Genomic DNA, 21,262 nt, shown 5'->3' on the forward strand with positions numbered 1-21,262 from the left:
TACATGTAGTCATTGTATATAAGTCTTGGAGTCTGTCTTGTATAGAATACTTTTCCTCCTCTCTCTTTTCTTCCATCTCTCTTTCAAAAGCTTCTTCTATTCAGACCCTCCTTCTAAACCTTCTTCCCAAACATCAAAGGGCCCCAGATCATATCATATGATCATACATGGACACTAACGAAACACATAAGGTTAGCTTTATATATAAAACATGGGTATAATAGTTCTATATAAACCTAATGCAGAACAAGAGTGCCCTTACAATATACAAAACCCAAAACCCTCTGCATGATGATTTTCTCGTAGGCTCTGAAACATAGAAGAAATACCTCGTAGAATCTCAATATATGTAGAATATAACAATTGGTTCGACAAGAAAAACGAATCCAATCATTTAGCCAATGCTGTGTACTAATGTGACAGTAAGCCATACCCGCACGAGGAAATTTAAACAGTCTCTTATCGATAAGGACATCGCCCGAAAACAATCACTTGCCCTCCACATACACATCCTAGTTATCTTCTACCTAAATCAACTTTCCACCTTTCCACCCATTACTGAACCATTCAAAGTACCTACCATTAGGTACGGTAAGGAATCTTCATCAACAGTGGCAACGGTCTGTTGACCAATACATTCACTTATCATTATTGATATATTTGTACGGTTGCGACTTTAAAATTTGAGGGTACGGTCAAGTATGATTCCCATCTTGCCCCGGACAATATCAGTGCACAAGGTCGACGTCAGGAGCCGCCCTTCCTCTTCTTAAGATAAAACCATCCATCAAATACGCCGAAACTTCTCATTTTCTTTCTTATCGGTGTTCTTTAAGACACTATTGCTTAGAGGCGTTGATTTCTTCTAATAACTTTTAATAATCCCTTGCATAACGAAGTCGCAAGCAACAATGCCTTCTTATTTCCAATTTTCCTCGATGCCCAAACGATTACTCCAATATGCGCTTTCTAGTTTGGAAGTCTTTGAAACGGATGCATTGGATTTAGAAAATTTGGATATTGCGTGGGGGAAAAATAGCACGTTTGAATTTAAGGATGTTGGGTTGAGATTAAAGGTAGTTATATCACGATCTTGACGTCGAGGATGAGGATGTCATGCTAACATGCAGGATGTAGAAACTCGAGACTTTACTACAACTTCCTTCCACGGTCGCATTAAGTAAAGCGAAAGTTTTACTGCTTCGGCTTACGATACCGGTCGATATATATAGCAGCCCGATATTGGTCGAAGTTGATGGAGTGGATGTGCAGTTGAGGGTTAGGGAGGAGAAGGGTGCATATAATTCACGGACGAACCATGACAGGTTAAGGAAGAGATCTTTATCGAGAAACCAGGAACTAGATCCCACTCTTCCGACTGCAGAGGACATCGCGGCATCATTTCTACAAACAGAATCGAGAGAGGAGAAGGAAGAGTTGGAAGCCGCAATTCTTGGGGAGACGCAGGATGCATCAGAGTCTGTTACATCTAATGAGGGAGGAGACTCACCTGTTGGAACTGGGACTGCTCTCTCTTTACCGGCATTCATGGCTAGATTTTTGCAGGGCATTGTGGACAGGCTACAAGTACGGGTGCATGGGATTACTTTCAATGTGGATCTCGATATTCCTGCAGAAGGGCCGACGCCAAACCGTACCACGGATCCAGTAACAGTTCAGTTGAAGATTGACGATGTCGATATCGAGGGAGTTACGCATGATATTGAGTCTACCCAGAAGAGAGGGGGGAAGGACATAACCTCGTTATTCAAGGAGGGAAAGAGACTGATCTGTCTCAGCAATATTCAAGGAGCACTTATCACAGAGGCAAATTTATTCCAGACTCTCTCTCGATCATCCTCCGTTGTATCGCCAATACCTCCGCACTCTGAGGTAACCGAATCCAGGCGGGCTACAGAAAATAAGCGATCGTCAGAAGAAACACAAACCATATCTGTGGAAAGTATGGGTGCAGTTGATCGAGTTGCTTCCCCTAGCCCCCCCTCATCTCCTGCTTCGTCACTACGAGTCTCCGAATCTTCACTGCCAGAAATAAGACGTCCTTCACCGCCCTTAAGGCCCGTGAAAACCTCGCCAGTTGCTAAAGGCTCGACTGTTGCTAATGATAGTGGACGATTTGACGATGCATCAGAAGATGGGCATTCCAGTCCTTCCGGCAGCGAGCATGGGGATATCGATAACAGCGAGATGGGAGATAGCTTGCTTCAAAGCTCAGCAATTCTTGATCAAGTTACCGACTCCCTACTTTTGGATCATCCTGAGGGAGATGATATGAGATCTTCATTATCGCAATCTGAGCATAGCACACATGGCGAAAATTCACGCACTTCAACGCCAAGGGCCTCTGCTCATATTACCTCGCCCTCTAGCCAGACTCCAGAAGTCAATGCATTCCACAGCGTTAACAGAGCTCACAACATGTTACAATCTACCATGCTACCACCCAGAGCTCATACTAGATTTTCTGTGGAGCGAATATCTCATTCACAGCCGACACTTCCGCCCAGTACTGCGCCAATTGATCGGACTTATTTAGTTCAGCAGTCTGGAGTTCCGTCGGAAGATTCTATGAGTGAAAGTAGCAGCTCGACTTTCAACGAGGAGATTGGAGATGATCTTGCGCAGTCTCAATTATTCAGTCACGAAGAGGCTGAGAGCATGTACATGAGTGCGGTCTCATTTACTTCTGCTGCTCCAATCCCCGGCGGGTGGGCAGATTCAGGCACTGATAGCGAAGATGCAAGATCCCCACCACTTACTCCAAGAGACTACAGTCCACGAGTGGAAAAGCTCGACAATCTTGAACATGCCCGCCATTTTATTCCTTCGGATGGCACGTCAGATCTTGGGTTTCTTGAGCAATCCACGATCTTGCACTCAAGCTCACAACATGCTCTAAATAGAAGCGTAGGTTCTATTCGCCGGGAAACTCCACGTCAGTCTCAACTCTTACACAAAGTTTCGAGCGATGTCTCAGTGAAGTCTACTGTTGCTTCTGGTGACTATAACCGAATGACGAAGCAGATCTTCAGTCTTGATCAAGTCGCTATCTATATTCCGGCGATGAATGATCCTTCTTCTGATCCTGTAGATGCAGCTGCTGAATCGGCACTATTCGGCAGCACTTTTGATGGCCACAGTGACTCACAATCAAACACAATAGATCTTCCTGGGGCATTTTCTACCCATCTACCCAAAGCCCAACACACACAGTCGTCGCCGAAACCAACAGCTAGAATTCCAGTACAGCCACCGCAGAACCTTGAAGAGAACAAATCAATCGAGGTTGACCTAGGAAATCTACTGGCTCAATTCGATGTATCTGTGGGCAGACTTATATATAAGCTTGTTTGCCAGATTCAAGGGTCTATGAAAAAGAAGACACAAGCGACTACTGCGTCAAGTAAGGCTACGTCTAGCCCTCCTGAACCTCATCTCAGGGTTAGTGCTCAAACTATATCACTGAAGTTCTTGGAAAATCTCAAGGGTACTTTGGGTTCACGGATTGCAGAGCCACAGACGAAGTCATCGGATTCGGATGTTCTTCTCAAAACCACAATCAAGGGGCTCAATGTCTCTAGAGATCCTTCGGGCAATACTACCAAGACTAGCATAACACTACAGAAGTTCACTTTTGGCTACGCCCAAGAAAACATAATTTCTTTTGACGCGGGTCTTCAAATGAGAGCTTCTACTCGTGATCTTGCTGCTTCTGCTGGCATCGACATGTCTGCCAACATATACCAAAGTCATGACAGTACTCGATTTGAGGTCCATACGCTGCCCCTGCATGTGGCGGTTGACCTACAGCATCTTGATGAGACCTTTAGCTGGTTTGGTGGATTGAGCAGCGTACTCAACCTTGGTAGCTCGATGGCATCGAACTCGACAGTCACTTCCAGCCCAGTAATAAAGCCGAAGACGAAAGGCGTAAAATTCAATACGCCTATCGAACCTGATGATCAAACAGTGGCGGTGCAGAACAAGGCAGATGTTAGGATCGGTGGGTTGATCCTTGACTTGGTGGGCACTGAATGCAGCGTGGGAGTTGAAACTTCTGCTGTGAAGTTGATCAGTCGTGAGGAAGGAATCGGCATTGGTATTGACAAGATTAGATTGTCTGGGCCACATCTCAAGCATTCCGTTGATGATCCTGCCATTTCTATTGACGTTTCCACGACGCGCATTGAGTTCTTGAACTCACCCAAGGACAACGATATAGATCGATTGTTGGCATTAATCGCACCATCGAATTCAAAGTATGATCAAGATGATGATATTCTTCTTGATACTTTGCTTCGTCAAAGACAGCAAGGATCTGTACTCCGACTTACTGTGGATGATCTACAGGTCAAAATTGGCAGGTTGCACGAGTTGAGTTATCTTCCAGAATTGGGTGAAGAGGTCGCAAGACTATCCACAGTTACGAAGTATTTACCCGACGATGATAGACCGGGTCTTTTGTCCTTAGTCAAGGTCAAGAAGCTCGGTGTCGACGTTGATGTCAACAATACTGTGGGTAGTCTTCAGCTCAAAGCTACTGATTTGGATATGGCGCAGATCCCTATACCATCACTAGTAGCGTTAAGTGTCGGCACGGTTTCTGCTTATAGAAACCATTCTGAGGAGCTGATCGGTGCGGGCACAGATCAAGTATTCAATAGGCCAGAATTACGAATTCCAAGCATTATGGCTCGATTGATTGGTGATGAGATGGAGCCTATTGTGAAAATCAAACTGTGGAATCTGAGAGTCGAATATCGCGTTCCTACACTCATGGTACTGCTCGGACTGGCGGATACTGCAACTGGGAATGAGATGTCAGCCAGCATTACAGCGTCAGTCGCTACATTGAGGGACTTAGCACAGCCACCAACTCCAAAGGGTAAGGAGAAAAGTGTTGAAAACCCCCCCGCGTCTAGTAGTCCAGCTAAGCCAATGGCCATTGATGTCGTTCTAAAAGACTGCGTCATGGGTCTCAATCCCTTAGGCTTGCCTTCGAAAATTCTCGCCGTATTGACCGAAGCACATGTGGTTGCAGTTTTACCAAAGGATCAGAACGCAAGTGTCACTGCTGAGTTAAGCAAGGCTTCTCTTCTTGTCATTGACAATGTTGCTCATCTTGCAAGTAATGTGCAATCAGACCATAAAAGGAATTCCTTTAATGGTGGCAGTAATCAAGTGGCAGATCTCACTTCAGCGGGTTATGTGTCAGTCAGCTATATTTCGTCTGCAAAAGCCACCGTTCTTCTTTCCGTTGACGATGATGGCCAGAATTGTCTTGATGTCGAATTGCGAGATGATCTCTTCGTACTTGAATCATGTGCCGACTCCACCCAAACATTGATCAGCGTGCTTGGTAAATTGGCTCCACCAGGAAAAGCACCGAGAAAGGAGGAGAACACCTATCAAACAAAGGTTGTTCCACTTAACAATCTTCTGGCCTCTGTATCAATAGATGCTTTTGGAACTCCTGAAGGTCAATACGAATTTAGCAATGATTTCACAGAGCTTGGGGACTTGGCTGAAGAAGGAGGAAGCGAACTCGGCTTCGATTCCGATTACTGCAAAGGTGGATCCGACGATGGGTACAAAGAAGCTGTCCTTGACGATTCAGAGGATTCATTAGCGTCTCTGAACCTCACCGCACGCGATACTCGGGATGGTGTTTTACTGGATAGCTTTGTGGAAGAGCCAGAAATTGATGACATAGCTCTATCGTTCCACGAGGATCATTTTGGGACAGGCACATCACTAGAGCAGTCCGCTCATAGGTGGAACTCGGCGAAGAATACCTATGATACATCCAACTACAGCAAGGTCAAGAAGAGCCCATTGAGGGTACGCGTGCGAGATGTACATATCATCTGGAATCTGTTTGATGGCTATGATTGGCAAGATACTCGGGATACAATCTCCAAAGCTGTACAAGATATCGAATCCAAAGCCATTGAAAAGCGTGCTCGGAATGAAAGACGCTCAACGTGGGAGCAGGATATCGATGATGACGAAGATACTGAGCGTGGAACCTTTTTGCTCAACTCAATGTGGATCGACATTCCCAACAGTCGTGATCCCCGTGAACTCGCTGCAGCTATCAACCAACAGTTGAACGATAATGCTACCGAGACGGAGTCGATAGCAACCACGAGTTATACTGTCACCCCAAGCAGACAAGGGGGCGGGCGCGCAGCAAAGAAGCTTCGACTTAATCGAACTAAACATCATAAGATTGCATTCGAATTGAAAGGAGTCTGTGTCGACCTTGTGACTTTCCCACCTTTCAGTGGTGAAACCCAGAGTTCCATTGATGTTCGTGTGCATGATCTCGAGGTGTTTGATAACATTCGTACCTCGACCTGGAGAAAATTTGCTACTTACATGCAAGATGCAGGCGAGAGAGAAAAGGGGTCAAATATGGTTCACATCGAGATCATGAATGTGAAACCTGTTCCGACACTTGCTGCAACTGAGATGGTCATCAAAGTGACTATTCTTCCACTTCGTCTTCACGTTGATCAAGATGCTCTTGACTTCATCACCAGATTTTTCGAATTCAAGATGGAATCGGATTTTGAACCTGAAGCTCCGGGCGAGAAACCATTTCTACAAAGAGTGGAAGTCAATTCCATTGATGTCAAATTGGATTTCAAGCCAAAACGTGTCGACTACTCTGGTCTTCGTTCCGGTCGCACGACGGAATTTATGAACTTCATGATCCTCGACGGAGCTGATCTGACCCTCAGACATTGTATCATTCATGGTTGCTCAGGGTTCGACAAGATGGGCCAAGTCCTCAATGACATTTGGACGCCAGATGTCAAAGAGCATCAACTTCCCGGCATCTTGGCCGGATTAGCCCCAGTCCGTTCAATCGTCAACGTCGGAAGTGGTTTCAAGGATCTTGTGGTGGTACCCATGAACGAATACAAGAAGGATGGAAGAATCGTTCGGAACATCTCCAGAGGTGCCGCCATATTTGCCAAAACCACGGGTACTGAACTGGTCAAACTCGGTGCTAAAGTTGCCATTGGTGTACAAACCGTTCTACAAGGGGCTGAGGGTCTTCTTGGGCCCCAAGATACCACTCCATCCCACGGCAATTCCAGCGATGACGAAGATGAACGCAAGCAAATCTCGCTTTATGCCAATCAACCGGTTGGTGTAATGCAGGGCCTCAGGGGCGGATACGCTAGCTTACAGCGAGATCTGATCATGGCTCGAGATGCAATTATCGCAGTTCCGGGAGAAGTTATGGAAGATGGCAATGCAAAGGGAGTCTTGAAGGCCGTGAGGAAACATGCTCCTACTGTGATATTGAGACCAGTGATTGGAGTGGCAAAGGGAGCTGGACAAGTTTTGATGGGGGCTACGAATACTTTGGATAAGAAAAATCTGGAGAGGGTTGATGCTGTAGGTTTTATTCCCATGTTTTATGTTTCTGATGAAATGATTTACTAACTTGCCATTCAGAAATATAAAAAGCATTGAGCTTCTCCCCGTAGCCAACTCACTTTTCACAAAGACCGCGTGAAATAGGAGGAAACGCAGAATAAACAATCACAAATGTTAAGGAAGGGTTTGAAATTGATGTCATGGTATATTTGTTTAAATTGCGAGATTGCACAAGTGCAAGCATAGCGAAGGGGGTTTCTGTATGAGCATTGAGAATGGTGCATTTTCCTTTTCTTGATTACTGGTCATTCTTCCTTCTCCTATAGAGTTGGCGGATGAAGCCTGGAGTTGTTTCATGGTTCTGGGTTTGGGTTAGGATTTTTTATCTACGGATTGGGTGCTTGGGTCGGGTTGGGATGGATTATTTAGGATGGGATGGGATGGATCAGTATGCAGACTGGGAGTGTGATAGGATGCGATTGGGAATAACAAGATTATATTAGATTGGTTTTGATTTTGAATTTTGATGGAATTGGGGAGGGGAGTGGGTGTAGGTGGAGGGGGGTTAGAGGATGAGATGAGATGGGTGAGGAGGTATATGAATATATGGTACGTACATATACATAATTAGATTATTTGGAATGGATTGAGATGAAATCAGATAAGATGTATAGTTTGTGTATGAATGAGGAGTAGACTTGATATTGTGAATTTTGAAGAGATGAGTGGATGGATGGACTATAATGGGTGGTTGGCGGTGGTAGTGGTGGTGGTGAAGTTATCTTCTTATGAGTTCGCTGGGGAGATGGTGGGGATTGGTTGGTTGGTTGGGTTGGACTGGATGGAGTGTGGATTGGATTGGATTGGATTGGATTAGATGGAGTGTGGGTTGGATGTAGTATAGTTATAGGATTGGTTTGAGTTTAGTGTAGAGAGAGGGAGGTGTCGCAAGACAGGATAGGATAGGATAGGATAGGATAGGATAGGATAGGATAGGATAGGATAGGATAGGATAGGATAGGATAGGATAGGATAGGATAGAACAAGCTAGAATAGATAGACGAGTATAACAATATAGTGATGGAATATACGTATTATATTATATTATATTATCTCACATTAATACTAACAAAAGTCAAAAGTCAAAAGTGTATTATCTACAACAGGAGAAAGGGGGACTAGGTATTCAGAAGAGAAAGAAGGAAACCCAAGACCGGAATGGAATGGAATACTAGTGAACGAAGCTCTTCCATAATGTATGTAATCTTACTGTAATGGTTTCTTTGCGATAATTACCAAGGACAAAGGAAAGGAAAGGGAATGAATGATAGGTATTGAAAATGAATCGTATTGTGATTGTAGGGTTTCTGAGGGTTTTCTGAGGGTTTGTTTAGTCTGGTTGCTATCGTATGTAAATGTGTAATGCTTTTAGTTGTGGGTGATTTATTGGAGGATTTATTTGGCATTTGGGAGAGGTCAATTTTGGCCTGGTTTGTCTGCTCTGGGTGGGAGGGATATTGTGTAAGAGTTAAGAATTGAGGAATAGGGGGGTGTGAGATGAGTCTGTGGTCTAGATTGGGAGATTGGAGAGTGTTGAGATGTAGGTGTTTGATCTTGGGATGTTATTCATGCTTTCATCGAGGCTTGTTTATGTGTCCAGAGTAATAATAATCTTAGGTCATCCAGATTTTTCCGGGGAAGCTGGAGAAGAAGATGGCAAAACTCGCTTGTATTTGTCACTTTGTTGCATATCTGAAGGTCTTGGTATTAGCTCTCTACGTATCTGTTAAGCTAATGTATCTAGATGTAGATATTAGATTAGCGATTCGGGTTCTGTTTGACGATGCATGGTTCGAATAACTGTACAGATGTCGACGGATTCGAGGCGCATATTGCGGTTCTTCGGATACTATAGCGGTGCAGATGGCGCATGCATGAAGAAAATCGGTAAAGGAAATCGTGGACGGTTTGATGCCGCTGTTGCCGATCGAATCAAAGGGATTGGGTAACGCAGGTTGTATGCAGGTTGATCGAAACGGAGAAATACATTTCATGGGTAGTGAGTCAGGATGCCTTGGGTATGGAGTGCCGGTAGAGGATTGTAGGATTTTGGAACTATCGTGAATGATCTTGTCAAATCTTTGAAAAATTTGAATCAAAGTTGGTTGATTATCAAACATATGATGTATGTGGCAAAAGTATACGATTTTGACTGTAGAGAATAAAGTTTGATGTACTCCACAGGGTCAATGGCGATTCAACGCCGATATACTCCGTTTGGCATACAAGCTAAGAAAATGCTAATCGAAAAATCGAACAATCGAACACTTGTGGCTACATCTTTGGTGTGGTGGCTAGTGGCGCATGGAGTAAATGGCCTCGTAGCGTGGTGGCATGAGTCAGGGTGGCTGAATGGTCCATAATCCACTCAGTCGTGTCAAGGAGAAATGTTCGTGATTTCAAGCATCAGATAGTTAAAGGTTGTTTCTGAATTGCTTCATCCTAGGAGCCATGTTTCGAATGTAGCTGAGTCGAGGATATGAGAGAGGAGAACAGATGTTCTTTGGTTCTTTGGTCTAATCACACCGGTACTCAGAAGACTCAGAAGTTGCGAGATATTTGGTAGAGAGCTCGAGGTAGATTATACGAAGTCCCCAGTAGTGTGATGCCATTGATGAGAGATAAGGCGGGATCGCTTTTCCTGGTAACCTTCACTTCGGGGTTTAGGGCCTCTTTTTGGAAAAGGGTACCAACATCCATGGATATGTCAAGAAATACCGTAACAATACTTTCCCGAGGCTTGACATCGCTTGGTTAGATAGATGGATGGATGGTACGAGGAGGAGCAGTCGATGGTAATATAGTACGGTATATACGAGAGAGAGCATGTATGTAATCAATAATAGCTAATTCGGAATTCGATACAATAAGCAAGGCATTTTCTGGAATCTGGTCTTTTTGTCCAATCATGTGCCGTAATCCGGCTTCTCTACCAATGCTTGATAGATGGAATTGGCGATTCAGTTCTACGCCATGAACTTTCTCTGAGATGCTCTGCCGGTAGTATGAGAGATGATCATCTTGTGCCAACCACCAATATATGATGATCGGTACTGTAATTTAAAGTCATTATTAGAATCCGTATGAGTGATTAATAGGTTCCAGATAAAGAGTGTATGAAGAATAATCTAGACCGGATAATGATATGAGGATGCAAGCATGATGTATTGATATATATCAATCTTTCCATGTCAAGGTATTTCCTTGAGCTATTTGACTTTATGGAGAGGAAGTGAGGCGAATTCATGGGAGTGGAGAAAGACAGAGAGAGAGGAGTCAAGGAGACTTGGTCGTACATGGAGAGTGCGGAAGTAAAAGGTTAATGTGTGTCTTTAGTATGAAGGCTAGTGCTTTATAAGGCTAGCTCGGCTAGTCACTCGCTAGTACATGCTTTCAATCACGGAAAGGTGGATCTAGGGGACTCTTTAGATGATGGTTAGATTCACGAGGGTGTTGAATTATGAATCAGACTAATTATCCATCCATGCGTCAAGTCAGTCAAGTGAAATGATATGTGTGATATGAGATGATGGCATACGATGTACGTTCATCGTACATACCTGGCTTCGTACATTGAACTCTGAATGGAGCCAAGCCCAGTCTTGTTAGTTCACAGTCATGTGTAAGGTATTTATTGTATTTATTGTATTTGTTATATATTTATAATCGTATTGATATATATATATAGTATATAGTATATCGTATCTACATATATACATATATATATACATATATTCCATCCAACACCTTTCATTATTCCCCCTCAATCATCACATTCCATACCACTTCATCACAACTCACAAACCAACGAAACAAATCCGTCTCCTTTCATCCCCCATCAAGGAATGAGAAGTCGACAACAAACAGTTGCATTAAAGGATAATCCGACTATCGAAATCAAACCCCAATAACCCGATACCGCCTCGACTCCCGCCTCCAGATAAGACTTTTTAGTACACTCCCAGTCACAGTCACAGTCACCAGTACCAATACTTACGGCAGATTACGTTCTCGTCTCCGGTCCTCGTCACAAGACACCCAATCGCATTGTCACCAAGAACCTTCGATTACTTTCTTCTTACGAATACAAGTACAACGAATACAACCAAGACAACGAATCTTCTTTTCTTAATCATTTTCCAATTTCATTCAACAATTCCCTTTCTCCATTCATCAATCATCACAACTCTTTCATTTCCTCATTAATCTCATTGATAATATCTGAGTCCTCTTCAATCAACATACATACCATCAAATCATCCATCATGTATACTCCTTCAAGCGCCACTTCATCCAGGTCCGCCTCTCCAGAACTACAATCGGAATCAATGCAAATCTTTGTTAAAGTCTTGTCCGGCGACAGTATGTTTATTCCCAAATCCATTCATTTTTAAAGTTCCCAACTAACTCGCTATTTAGCTATACCCATAACCGTTCCCGAAGATACCACCATCTCGAACCTCGCCCATCTCCTCTCTATCCGCACATCCTCGCCATCGTCATCACTTCGTCTCGTCCACGCTGGAAGACATCTACAGCCATCTTCGACTCTCACCTCGAATAACATTACTCGAGACTCGACAATCCACGTTGCAGGGACACTAAGAGGCGGTATGCCACCCAAGAAGATTAAGTGTAATTACAAGGACTGCGGGGTGGCAGCACAAAGAATTGTAGGACACTGTGGATTCTGTGAAGGTGAATTCTGTGGGAAGCACAGAATGTTGGAGGATCACAAGTGTGTGAAATTAGAAGACGTGAGTTGCCCTACTTCCGATGATGTATCTCTTGAATCTAGAACCGGGGAATCTGTTCTCAAAGGGGTATTTCATGAACCTAGAATGGGAGAACAGATTCAATGGTGGCAAGTTGGATTAGGAGATGTGCTTTCAGAAATCATGTGCGAAGATAGAATTGTGGGCTGACTCATTTCATTACAGTGCAAGAAGGAATGTCATGACCGAAATGCAGCTCAACTAAATGCCGAGCGAACCCAAGTCATCAAGGGTATCTAGGCACCTCATTCTCTCCCGAGAAACGCACCCCGCCCGAGATTACGTACGGAGGGACAAGAGACATACCTGCTCGATCGTCATCTCGACCATCGAACTCTACTTTACATGGAATCCATGTTAGTAATCTAGGTTTCCCCAAAGTCGCTTTTAGCCACCAGCGACAATACATCTCGGGTTGCGATCACCTCTATTCACCCGCTCAACATACCAATTCTCTTCGTTTATATTATGGGTTTTAGCGGGCGTAAGGAATTAGCATATTTAACATCTTCGCTTCCATTCCATCAATTGTGTTTTCAAGTCCATCTATCTCTATTTCCTAGTGGCTATTGGGAGTTTCGATGGGTTTGATGCAATTAAAGGGGTGGCTGGCTTTAGGTGTATGGGTGGTAATATAGTTGAGGTTATCTTTCATGGGAGAGATAGGGTCGATTTGTTATATAGTTTTTGAATCAAATTACATATCCGCTTTTTTACAATTTAGCATTTTGAATTTTTGCTGAATGTTTCTGTCTTGTCGTTTTGGCCTTGCTAGTTGGCCTTGACCCCTGTGAATGATGTATTGCGGCTTTGGAACTTTGCGTGAGTACATGATCTCTATTCAAAGAATAATGTGCTAGTATTATATCTTTAATTCCTGATTATGATTTTACCTTTTTCAATATTATTTCTCATTTCTATTTGTATTCTCTTCGATATTTTTTCTTCTTCGCAATTATGATTTTATCATGACGGCTCCTTTTAAGGTTTACATGGTGACGTCAATGTTAAGGGAAGGGGCCAGGAAGTTATCACTTGGTAGTCATGTCCGATAAGTGAGAAGTCTCTTTTTCCTTTTTTTTCCCCCTTTTTTTTCTCAATTACATAAAGTCTCGGGAATGTAACCTTACAATACCTAAGGAAAGTTGTTTGGTAGTTACTATTTCCTAGTCGGTTTAGTGTAAGTTTGCACGCGCTAATAAGTTAACTCGCTAGTAAGTTGACTCGTTTTATCCTCCTGGCGCGAGTGCCTGCATTGTTGAATTCGATTTGAAGGAAATTTCTCTCTGCGGATGTATTGTCTGTGTGTGGGTTATGTGTATGTGGGTTAGGGGGAGTAGGGGGAGTAGGGAGATTGGGAATTGGGAGATTGGGAGATTGGGAATTGGAGAATTTATGTTGTGATATGAATTGTGTAATTGTTGATCGATTGGTGAGTGAGGGTTGATAAGGGTTGATGGGAGTTGGTGGTTTACAGAGGGGGGAGGGCTGGTTTGGGGTAGCGATGAGATGAGTTGGATAAGATAAGGTATATGAGATGAGATGAGTTGGATGTGGTTTCTTGAGGAGGGTGGTAACCGCTTTAAGCTACGACTACGATTCTTTATCCCCTCGACTATCTTCCCACCTCGAAGAAAGCTCAAATGGACTTTATGGATTCGTTTGTACGGGATCTCGAGGGACTTCTTGGTGTTAGCAAACCCGAAATATCTTTGGCGGAAATGTGGCGCAATAGTCCTCCACAATCTGACGCAAACATAGAACTCTCTGACTATCTGGAAACTGTGAGCTGCATGTTATAAGTTCTATGTACTATACTGATCTGATCAGGCTGGAACACTACCGTATTACAAGGACGCATGTGCGAAACTAGACGAGTTCGTCGAAGGGTACAAGAAGAAATTTTATAAGACGCCGTTCTTTCATCAGGCTTTGCGCTGAAGATGGTATGCACTCATACTTTTACTTTTATATGATCTCTATCCCCATATACACGACTGTGCATGATGTAGAAATCAGGGAACAAGCCAATAAGACCACGCCAGAGACACGCGACGAAGGATGGGAGCGCATCTATACATACAGGAGGTGGCTTCTCGCCAACGTGTTCAAAGATGGAACTATAGTAGTTCTCCCTATTGACAAAGGCAAACCCAGTAACCGAGAGAATCCACCACCGTAAGCTCCCTCGTATAGATTGTTGTTTTGGTCTCTGATCTAATGGCGCTCAGTCCCTTCACACTATTAAGTGGTTATCCTCCTCTCTATCTATCGCCAATCGCTGGTACTCCTGAGGTTACTGCTCCGAGTAAGTAATATATATTAGGGTTTAATAATTGTAGATTTTTATTGTTATTTAGTTGGTGAAATCACATATTCTTCACAAACAATACAGCGAGAGGAACCGCTTCTGATTAGCGTTTTGGTTGTGTCTTGTCCAGGTTGGTGCTTTTATCGAACGATATCACATTTGGTGGTTAATGTTTGTATGCAGATACGGATCTTGATCGCATTGATCTTGTGCTTGAGGCTTTGAAGACAGGAGGAAAGCCTGTACATGTTGCTGTCGGTAGGTCGATTTTGGGAACTCATCTCGAGATAGCACTAGGGCTTGATTTGTGTGCAAATAGGGGGTCACAATATTCTAGCCAATTGTAGTCTGCGGAAGAATTCTCGATTTCTTATATAGGGAGGTATCCTATACGTGTAGATATATAACTCGTCTTGAAGCTTTGCAACACTTTTTCGGTCTCGTTATCAGAGTGATTGACGATGTTTGAATCCCTCCTCGTCTTGAATCTGTTGTTTTGTTGATATAGTTTGTTCCAAGTCTCCAAGACTCCGACTAATTCAGTATCGAGAAGTTTCGTGCAGTGGAATTCTCGGTAATTGCATTCGCATCCACACTTGTGGGATCTTTTCTGAGTTCTGTGACTGCTGCTACCGCTACCTACGCGCAAGTCTTTCATATCTTCTGGTATGGATGGTGTCTTTCTCTCAAGTTTCTTAGACTGATGGAGCTTTCTGTATTCGGATTTTACGATTGCTTTTACTTTATATCTCTAGTATGGATTGAAAAAATATATCTCCGCTCCTAGTAGTCGTGAGGTCTTTTTCGGCCGGATACATGCGGAATGAGGTTGGCGACTAGGCTAAGTATCTAGCCATAGTGAATTATTCGAAACTTTCGATATGGGAGATCACCTAACAACCGATTTCCTGAAATCCTGCTGACTATGCTACTCCTCTTTTTTCATCTCCTACTTATTAATTAGCCAACATCATCGGGTTTTGAAAAGAGAGTATTGCAAGGCCTCATACTTCCAATATGGTTGAATCTCCCGAATCCTCCAAACCGAATCAACAGCTTCCAGGTAGTTTCCTTTCCAAGCTATGCTTCGACATTCGTAGATCAATTTACGAGCAACTAATCCTGGATCTCGGGCCAATTTTGCACATCGCAGTGACAGATGTACGACCAGGGAGACAGAATCCAAAGCATTTTAAGCAAGTACTTCAGCCTTGTATTGCTGGACCAAAAGGCCATGTTGGTCTTGAACATTGGGGCGGCTGGGAATCTGCACACACAAAGTGCATAGAGTCTTTTAGCTGGGGAGTAGGTGGCTCCAGTGATCAAACGGGGATAGTGAGAGCGGTATATCAATCATGGAGGAAATCGGCGCCTAAACCATGGAATCTGATTTCGCTTCTATTGAGTTGCAAGTATATGTAAGTAATATGCCGATATCGTGAACTGGTAGGATAGTTTGGCTAATGACAAGAGTGTCTAGAAATGCTGAATTCATTGATGTTATTTACACCTTTGCAACTTTTGATCTGATTGGGCTTCAATGCGCGACTCGCTTCCTGACAGAGGTTCCACAGGAGCAACTTAATCAAATTCGATCTCTCCGCATTTCCCACAAAATAGAGCATCCGATTTACACATGTTTTCACTACGAGCCCAAGGACTCTCCCGCCTTCAAAAGGCAACAAGAGAAAGATCAAGAACTTGCAAGATGGCAAGCTAAACATTTGGTTTACATTGGCGACGTACTCTCAAGAACGAAAGGGTTGAAGGATTTACATGTCACCTTCTATGATGTTACAGGTCGCCGTTTGGAGATGTCCCTCCTGTACCCTTTGGCGTGGATCGAGAATGTTGAGAATTTCCAGGTGGATTTGCCATGGGCATTGGAACGTGCTGTTAACCCTTACAATAAGAACGCAACGCTGCCATTTAACATTCGAAGGCCATCACTAGAGGAAGAGCCTGCAATTGAAGCAGTTTTCGATATGCGGAAGTTTGAACTATGGATGTTCAAGTTGGGGCGCTTCTTAAGACATCCATATCTTTCGCTTCGATGAGATCGAATGGGAAACATCTAGGTTCCATAACGACATTTGCGATTGTGGGACCATGTCAGAGGTTCAAGCTTCTCTTATCTTCCTGGCCGTTGACGTGTTGGCCAAAAGCATGTTTTGTAATGATCGATTGCACATCTGGAAATGGGACATGAAGTAATTACTTTACTATCTGGGAATTTGCGAAGATTCAAAGCCCCTTCTGTACATATCTGCGAATATATTCTTTTATGCAAATTCCTTATACCAATACCCCTAGTTGCTGATCCCACACTGTCAGCATAGAGTGGTAATGACCTATCATACAGTATCAATTTCTAGACTCCAATCTCCCCCGATAAGTCAGTCATCCAGGCTGATATAATAGTTTAAATGAGAGAAAACCCGTCGATGCAAGATAAATGATGTCCAAAGCAAATTCTACTTTTTATTCCCTCATTATCTATCCTTCTTTTCTGCGATCACAGCATTGGTTATTAAAACACGGTATTAGAGCAACAACAATGAATGAAAGTAATCACATTCGTGAGTTCACCATGGATAATAGCGGACAAGGTCCTTTAAAGATTCCCGGATGTGGTGATATATCTTTATTCAGCAAACTACCCAAAAGTTCGCGATTTCACCAAGGATCAGATGATTGGGAAGGAGGGTGGGTACAGAAGCCTCGTCTGACAGCTCGAGAGCTGGCCATGATAGGTCTCACCAATTTCTTGACCGATATGCCTAACTGGCACATAGGTGTTTTCAACCACAGAGAAGCGGCAATAAGGCACAAAATGACCGTGAAAAAAAATGTTAAGTGAGAAAGCTTGGGAGTGGTGTTTAGCTGAGTTGAGAGACAAGGCAAGGTTGTTTCGTGCTACAAATCGTGTTCTTGCTTTGGATGCCGGAGCTTGTGTTTTCATATCTGATGTTGCAGTATCTAAAACGCTAACGAAGGAGTCGTCCACTGCAAGTCTTCGTGCAAGTTCGAAGTATCGAATTGCATGATAATGAATTATTTTCAGGAACTGCTTGGGATATTGATGGAACACAGAGTGAACGTATTGCTGCCACATCTTTAAATTCCTAAGATGTACAGAGCGGATATGCAAATTTCTTTTCGACAGAAAACTGATTTTAGTGAATCAGCATACCATCGTTCAGAAGATGATCTTTTTGCGAAGACTTTTGGTATTAAGGAAGATGGGTATCATGACGATGAGGGTTTTCATTTTGCTCCTGCTACTCAGGATTTGGGCTCAATAGCTGTGAAGGAAGGTCGGTTATTGAGTTGGTCCAATGCGTTGCAATACAAATTCGAACCGTGTACGAGAAGTAGTCTTACAGAACCGGGAAATGCGAAATTTATCAAACTTATAATCGAATTTGTTCGACCCAAAACGTGCCGCCGCAAAGACATAATTGGTGGGCTAATATTAAGTCTTTAGGAAGGAGAATTTAGGAAGAAAATTGCCAGCGGAGCTGTTGAACATAATCGATAAAGATGTGGATGAATGGCCGATAGGGAGAGATGAGGCTAAGGAGGATCGGGATAATCTACTTGGGTAACATCGCTGGGCGAAGGAAGCCGAGTTTCATTTGACGGAGGTTTGGTATGGGTGGTGTCGTAGTGATTGTTACACGACGGAGTATTGTCGATATCATTGAGCGAGATAGATTGACATTCAGATATATTTGAGATGGATATTGTCTGCAAAGCAGCGTTTTATCTTCTGTTGCATTCAGAGGTTTGTATAAAACCACATTAGAAACATTGAAATGGTAATTTTAACTTGCTGTTTCTTTGATACTATGAACACGAACTCATGGCTAACACGAAATACTAGTTCTTCTCTTTTAATGTTCTTCCCATTCAGCAGCCTTTCTCTAGCAAGCTGCAGACAACATCGGATACACAGGAGAGTCTAAAAGTTTAACCAAGGCGACGAATATAGCTCCCGCGCACACAACCATTGAATCACATATAATTCCCTCAACAATGTTCCACTTGGAAATCTAGACACGGACTTAAGACTGTCCATAAAAACCTAAAACTACCAGGTCGTGCATGCGGGGAGAATCCCCTATGAATAATTATCTCGGAATGTCCGCAAAGCACAATTGACTATTTAGACAATCAATGATGTCAGGAATGTGCTCTACAATCAGCCGAACCTTTTTAAATCGATAATAGCTGCTGGGGGAGGCCGGTGTAACAGGAAACACTCGCTTCCATTGACGAAAGATAATTTTTCTACTTTTCGAGCTCGACAGATCAATAAGTACGGCATTTATTGTATTCCAAATGATATTTGTCGATCCGAGTTAAACTAATCGATCATAGCATTATTGGAAGTCAATTCTTGCTTTTATATGGACTGATTGATCAAAACCCTTTATTTATCGTTCAAAGGGTCCAAGAGTTATATCCAATTGGCTGATGTCGATTTCGATATCAAACCACAGATCCACAATTATCTCCAAGCTAAGAGACCTCGGCATCGGTAAACAATTCCATCCCTCCTTATTGCCCGAAATCTCATAAAACCTGAAGTGCATAATGTTTTTCATCGGAAACTTGTCTTTCCTTACATCTCCGGATTGTTTTCACATCTAGACTCTTCTATCTCCGATTATCAACAAAGCTGACGCTGGCTATTGTCCGAAACGGAAAGCTCCATTCAAAATAGCGCGGGGATTGCTAAACTCCATTCCTCGCTAGCAACGCTATCGACATCATCGTTTTTACTAGTTTGAGGATTCTCGTGTTCCTCCAAAGAAAGTTTTGTTTACTTGCTGTCTAAAACCATACTTGATTGGTGCCCTTTGCGGATTTAAAATAGCTTCACTTCGTCCTGATTCTTTGAGTTGGATTCTTCGGCCGAAATAGAGTTTGGAAAAAAGTGGAGTTCACTACATCACATACATCACATATCATACCAAGACGCAGTAACCTGGATTAGATCATTAAATACATACCATGTCTACACCCACAAAGAGTCCTGCTTCTGTAGCTACAGATAGAATACTCTCTCTTACAAATCACTTAAAAGACTCTTTGAATCCATCCGACGACTTACACAAAGCAAAAACAATGGCATCTTCATATAAATTTGAAGGATGGATGGCGTTAGATAAGGAGGCTGCTAAGGGGAAAATGGTATGGCAAGAATTCGAGCCAAAGACTTGGACGGAGGATGATGTCGATATCAAGATTGCCTACTGCGGTATCTGTGGGTCTGATCTTCATACATTGAGATCTGGATGGGTATGTACTTCTTTTCTTGGAATATGGAAGTGAGGAATAACGATTTGGCTATAGGGCGCGACAAATTACCCAGCTTGCGTAGGACACGAGCTAGCTGGTACTGCTGTGAAAGTGGGGAAAAACGTAAAGCACATCAAGCTTGGTGATCGATGCGGTGTTGGTGCACAATCAAGTGCTTGTCTGAAGCCTGAGTGCGAGGAATGTGCAAGTGGAATGGAGAACCATTGCACAAAAATGGTTGGAACTTATAACGGAGTTTATCCCGATGGTTCCAAGTCATACGGTGGTTATGCAGATTACTGCCGTGCTCCATCGCATTTTGTTGTCAAGATTCCCGATGGACTTTCTCTTGCCGAAGCAGCTCCTATGTTGTGCGGAGGTGTTACAACCTGGTCACCTCTTGTTAACAACGGAGCTGGGCCTGACAAGCGAGTCGGAATAGTTGGTATCGGAGGCTTGGGTCATTTTGGTCTTCTATGGGCCAAGGGTCTCGGCTGCAAAGAGGTTGTTGCAATCTCCCGATCAAGCGGAAAGAAAGCCGATGCAGAGAAGATGGGTGCCACCAAGTTCATTGCTACAGACGAAGACGAAAATTGGGCCAAGAAGAACGCTAGATCTCTTGACTTGATCGTCTGCACCGTCTCTAGCCCAAAAATGCCAATCGCTGGATATCTTTCATTGCTAAAAACCAAGGGTGAATTCATTCAGGTTGGAGCTCCAGAGGATGTCATTCCAGCTTTGAATATGTTCGCCTTCATTGGAAAGGGAGTAAAGCTTGGAGGTAGTGCAATCGGTACACCAAAAGACATTAGTGAGATGTTGGAGTTTGCTGCCAAAAACAATATCCATCCTTTTATTCAGGAGAGACCATTATCAGAGGCAAACCAAGCTGTTGTCGATATGGATGATGGAAAAGCTCGTTACCGCTATGTCTTGGTGAACGAGAAGCATGCAAAGGAGTTGAAGCAATGAGCAATTTTGATGTTATGTATAAATATGTATGAATGTATATAAGTGTATATAAAGAATAATTGAAATGATACACAGGCAAGAGACAAACAGTATCTATGCGAATAAGAAGTTTTGTATAATCTCAATTTAAGAATAACAGATGTACACAAAGAACAATGAAACAATAAGTATGGAAGAGGAGAGGGTTAGTCATAAACACCAGAAGTCAATCTAGAGTCCGTCCAATAAATCTCAAAGGCTCCACACTGCAACAACTATCAAACGTTCAAGCAACTGAATAAGCTCCAATAACTAAGCAAGCTTGTTCCTACAATTCAACCCAATCCTGAACTTTAGAAAATCATGAACGAGATTGATCGTTTCTCATCATCATTTGAGGTCAACAACTCAAGATATCAAACACCATCATGTCAAGATACCT

General features: G+C 43.1%; 6 protein-coding genes across 6 annotated transcripts; all 6 read left to right on the forward strand.

The window, feature by feature from the left end:
- Window positions 1–575: 575 nt before the first annotated feature.
- Window positions 576–7,993, forward strand: EAE98_008044 (uncharacterized protein). The gene is made up of 3 exons (XM_038955667.1): window positions 576–1,076; window positions 1,138–7,434; window positions 7,495–7,993. The coding sequence occupies exons 1-3, from the start codon at window positions 912–914 to the stop codon at window positions 7,510–7,512; spliced, it is 6,480 nt and encodes a 2,159-aa protein (XP_038807961.1). The 5' UTR covers window positions 576–911; the 3' UTR covers window positions 7,513–7,993.
- Window positions 7,994–11,741: 3,748 nt separating this feature from the next.
- Window positions 11,742–12,491, forward strand: EAE98_008045 (uncharacterized protein; the record flags this gene model as incomplete). Its single annotated transcript, XM_038955668.1, has 3 exons — window positions 11,742–11,838; window positions 11,896–12,233; window positions 12,417–12,491. The coding sequence occupies 3 exons, from the start codon at window positions 11,742–11,744 to the stop codon at window positions 12,489–12,491; spliced, it is 510 nt and encodes a 169-aa protein (XP_038807962.1).
- Window positions 12,492–13,894: 1,403 nt separating this feature from the next.
- On the forward strand, window positions 13,895–14,909 carry EAE98_008046 (uncharacterized protein; the record flags this gene model as incomplete). Its single annotated transcript, XM_038955669.1, has 6 exons — window positions 13,895–14,035; window positions 14,082–14,128; window positions 14,271–14,429; window positions 14,483–14,559; window positions 14,612–14,692; window positions 14,746–14,909. 6 exons carry the CDS (start codon window positions 13,895–13,897, stop codon window positions 14,907–14,909), a joined length of 669 nt encoding a protein of 222 aa, XP_038807963.1.
- A 670-nt stretch (window positions 14,910–15,579) lies between these two features.
- On the forward strand, window positions 15,580–16,619 carry EAE98_008047 (uncharacterized protein; the record flags this gene model as incomplete). The annotated part of the gene is made up of 2 exons (XM_038955670.1): window positions 15,580–15,980; window positions 16,043–16,619. The coding sequence occupies 2 exons, from the start codon at window positions 15,580–15,582 to the stop codon at window positions 16,617–16,619; spliced, it is 978 nt and encodes a 325-aa protein (XP_038807964.1).
- A 1,073-nt stretch (window positions 16,620–17,692) lies between these two features.
- EAE98_008048 (uncharacterized protein) lies at window positions 17,693–18,103 on the forward strand (the record flags this gene model as incomplete). The annotated part of the gene is made up of 2 exons (XM_038955671.1): window positions 17,693–17,989; window positions 18,050–18,103. 2 exons carry the CDS (start codon window positions 17,693–17,695, stop codon window positions 18,101–18,103), a joined length of 351 nt encoding a protein of 116 aa, XP_038807965.1.
- Window positions 18,104–19,695: 1,592 nt separating this feature from the next.
- On the forward strand, window positions 19,696–20,841 carry EAE98_008049 (uncharacterized protein; the record flags this gene model as incomplete). Its single annotated transcript, XM_038955672.1, has 2 exons — window positions 19,696–19,869; window positions 19,924–20,841. The coding sequence occupies 2 exons, from the start codon at window positions 19,696–19,698 to the stop codon at window positions 20,839–20,841; spliced, it is 1,092 nt and encodes a 363-aa protein (XP_038807966.1).
- Between the last annotated feature and the right edge of the window lie 421 nt (window positions 20,842–21,262).

Source organism: Botrytis deweyae (assembly GCF_014898535.1).
Source record: "Botrytis deweyae strain B1 chromosome Unknown BDEW_020, whole genome shotgun sequence".
Lineage (NCBI taxonomy): Eukaryota > Fungi > Ascomycota > Leotiomycetes > Helotiales > Sclerotiniaceae > Botrytis > Botrytis deweyae.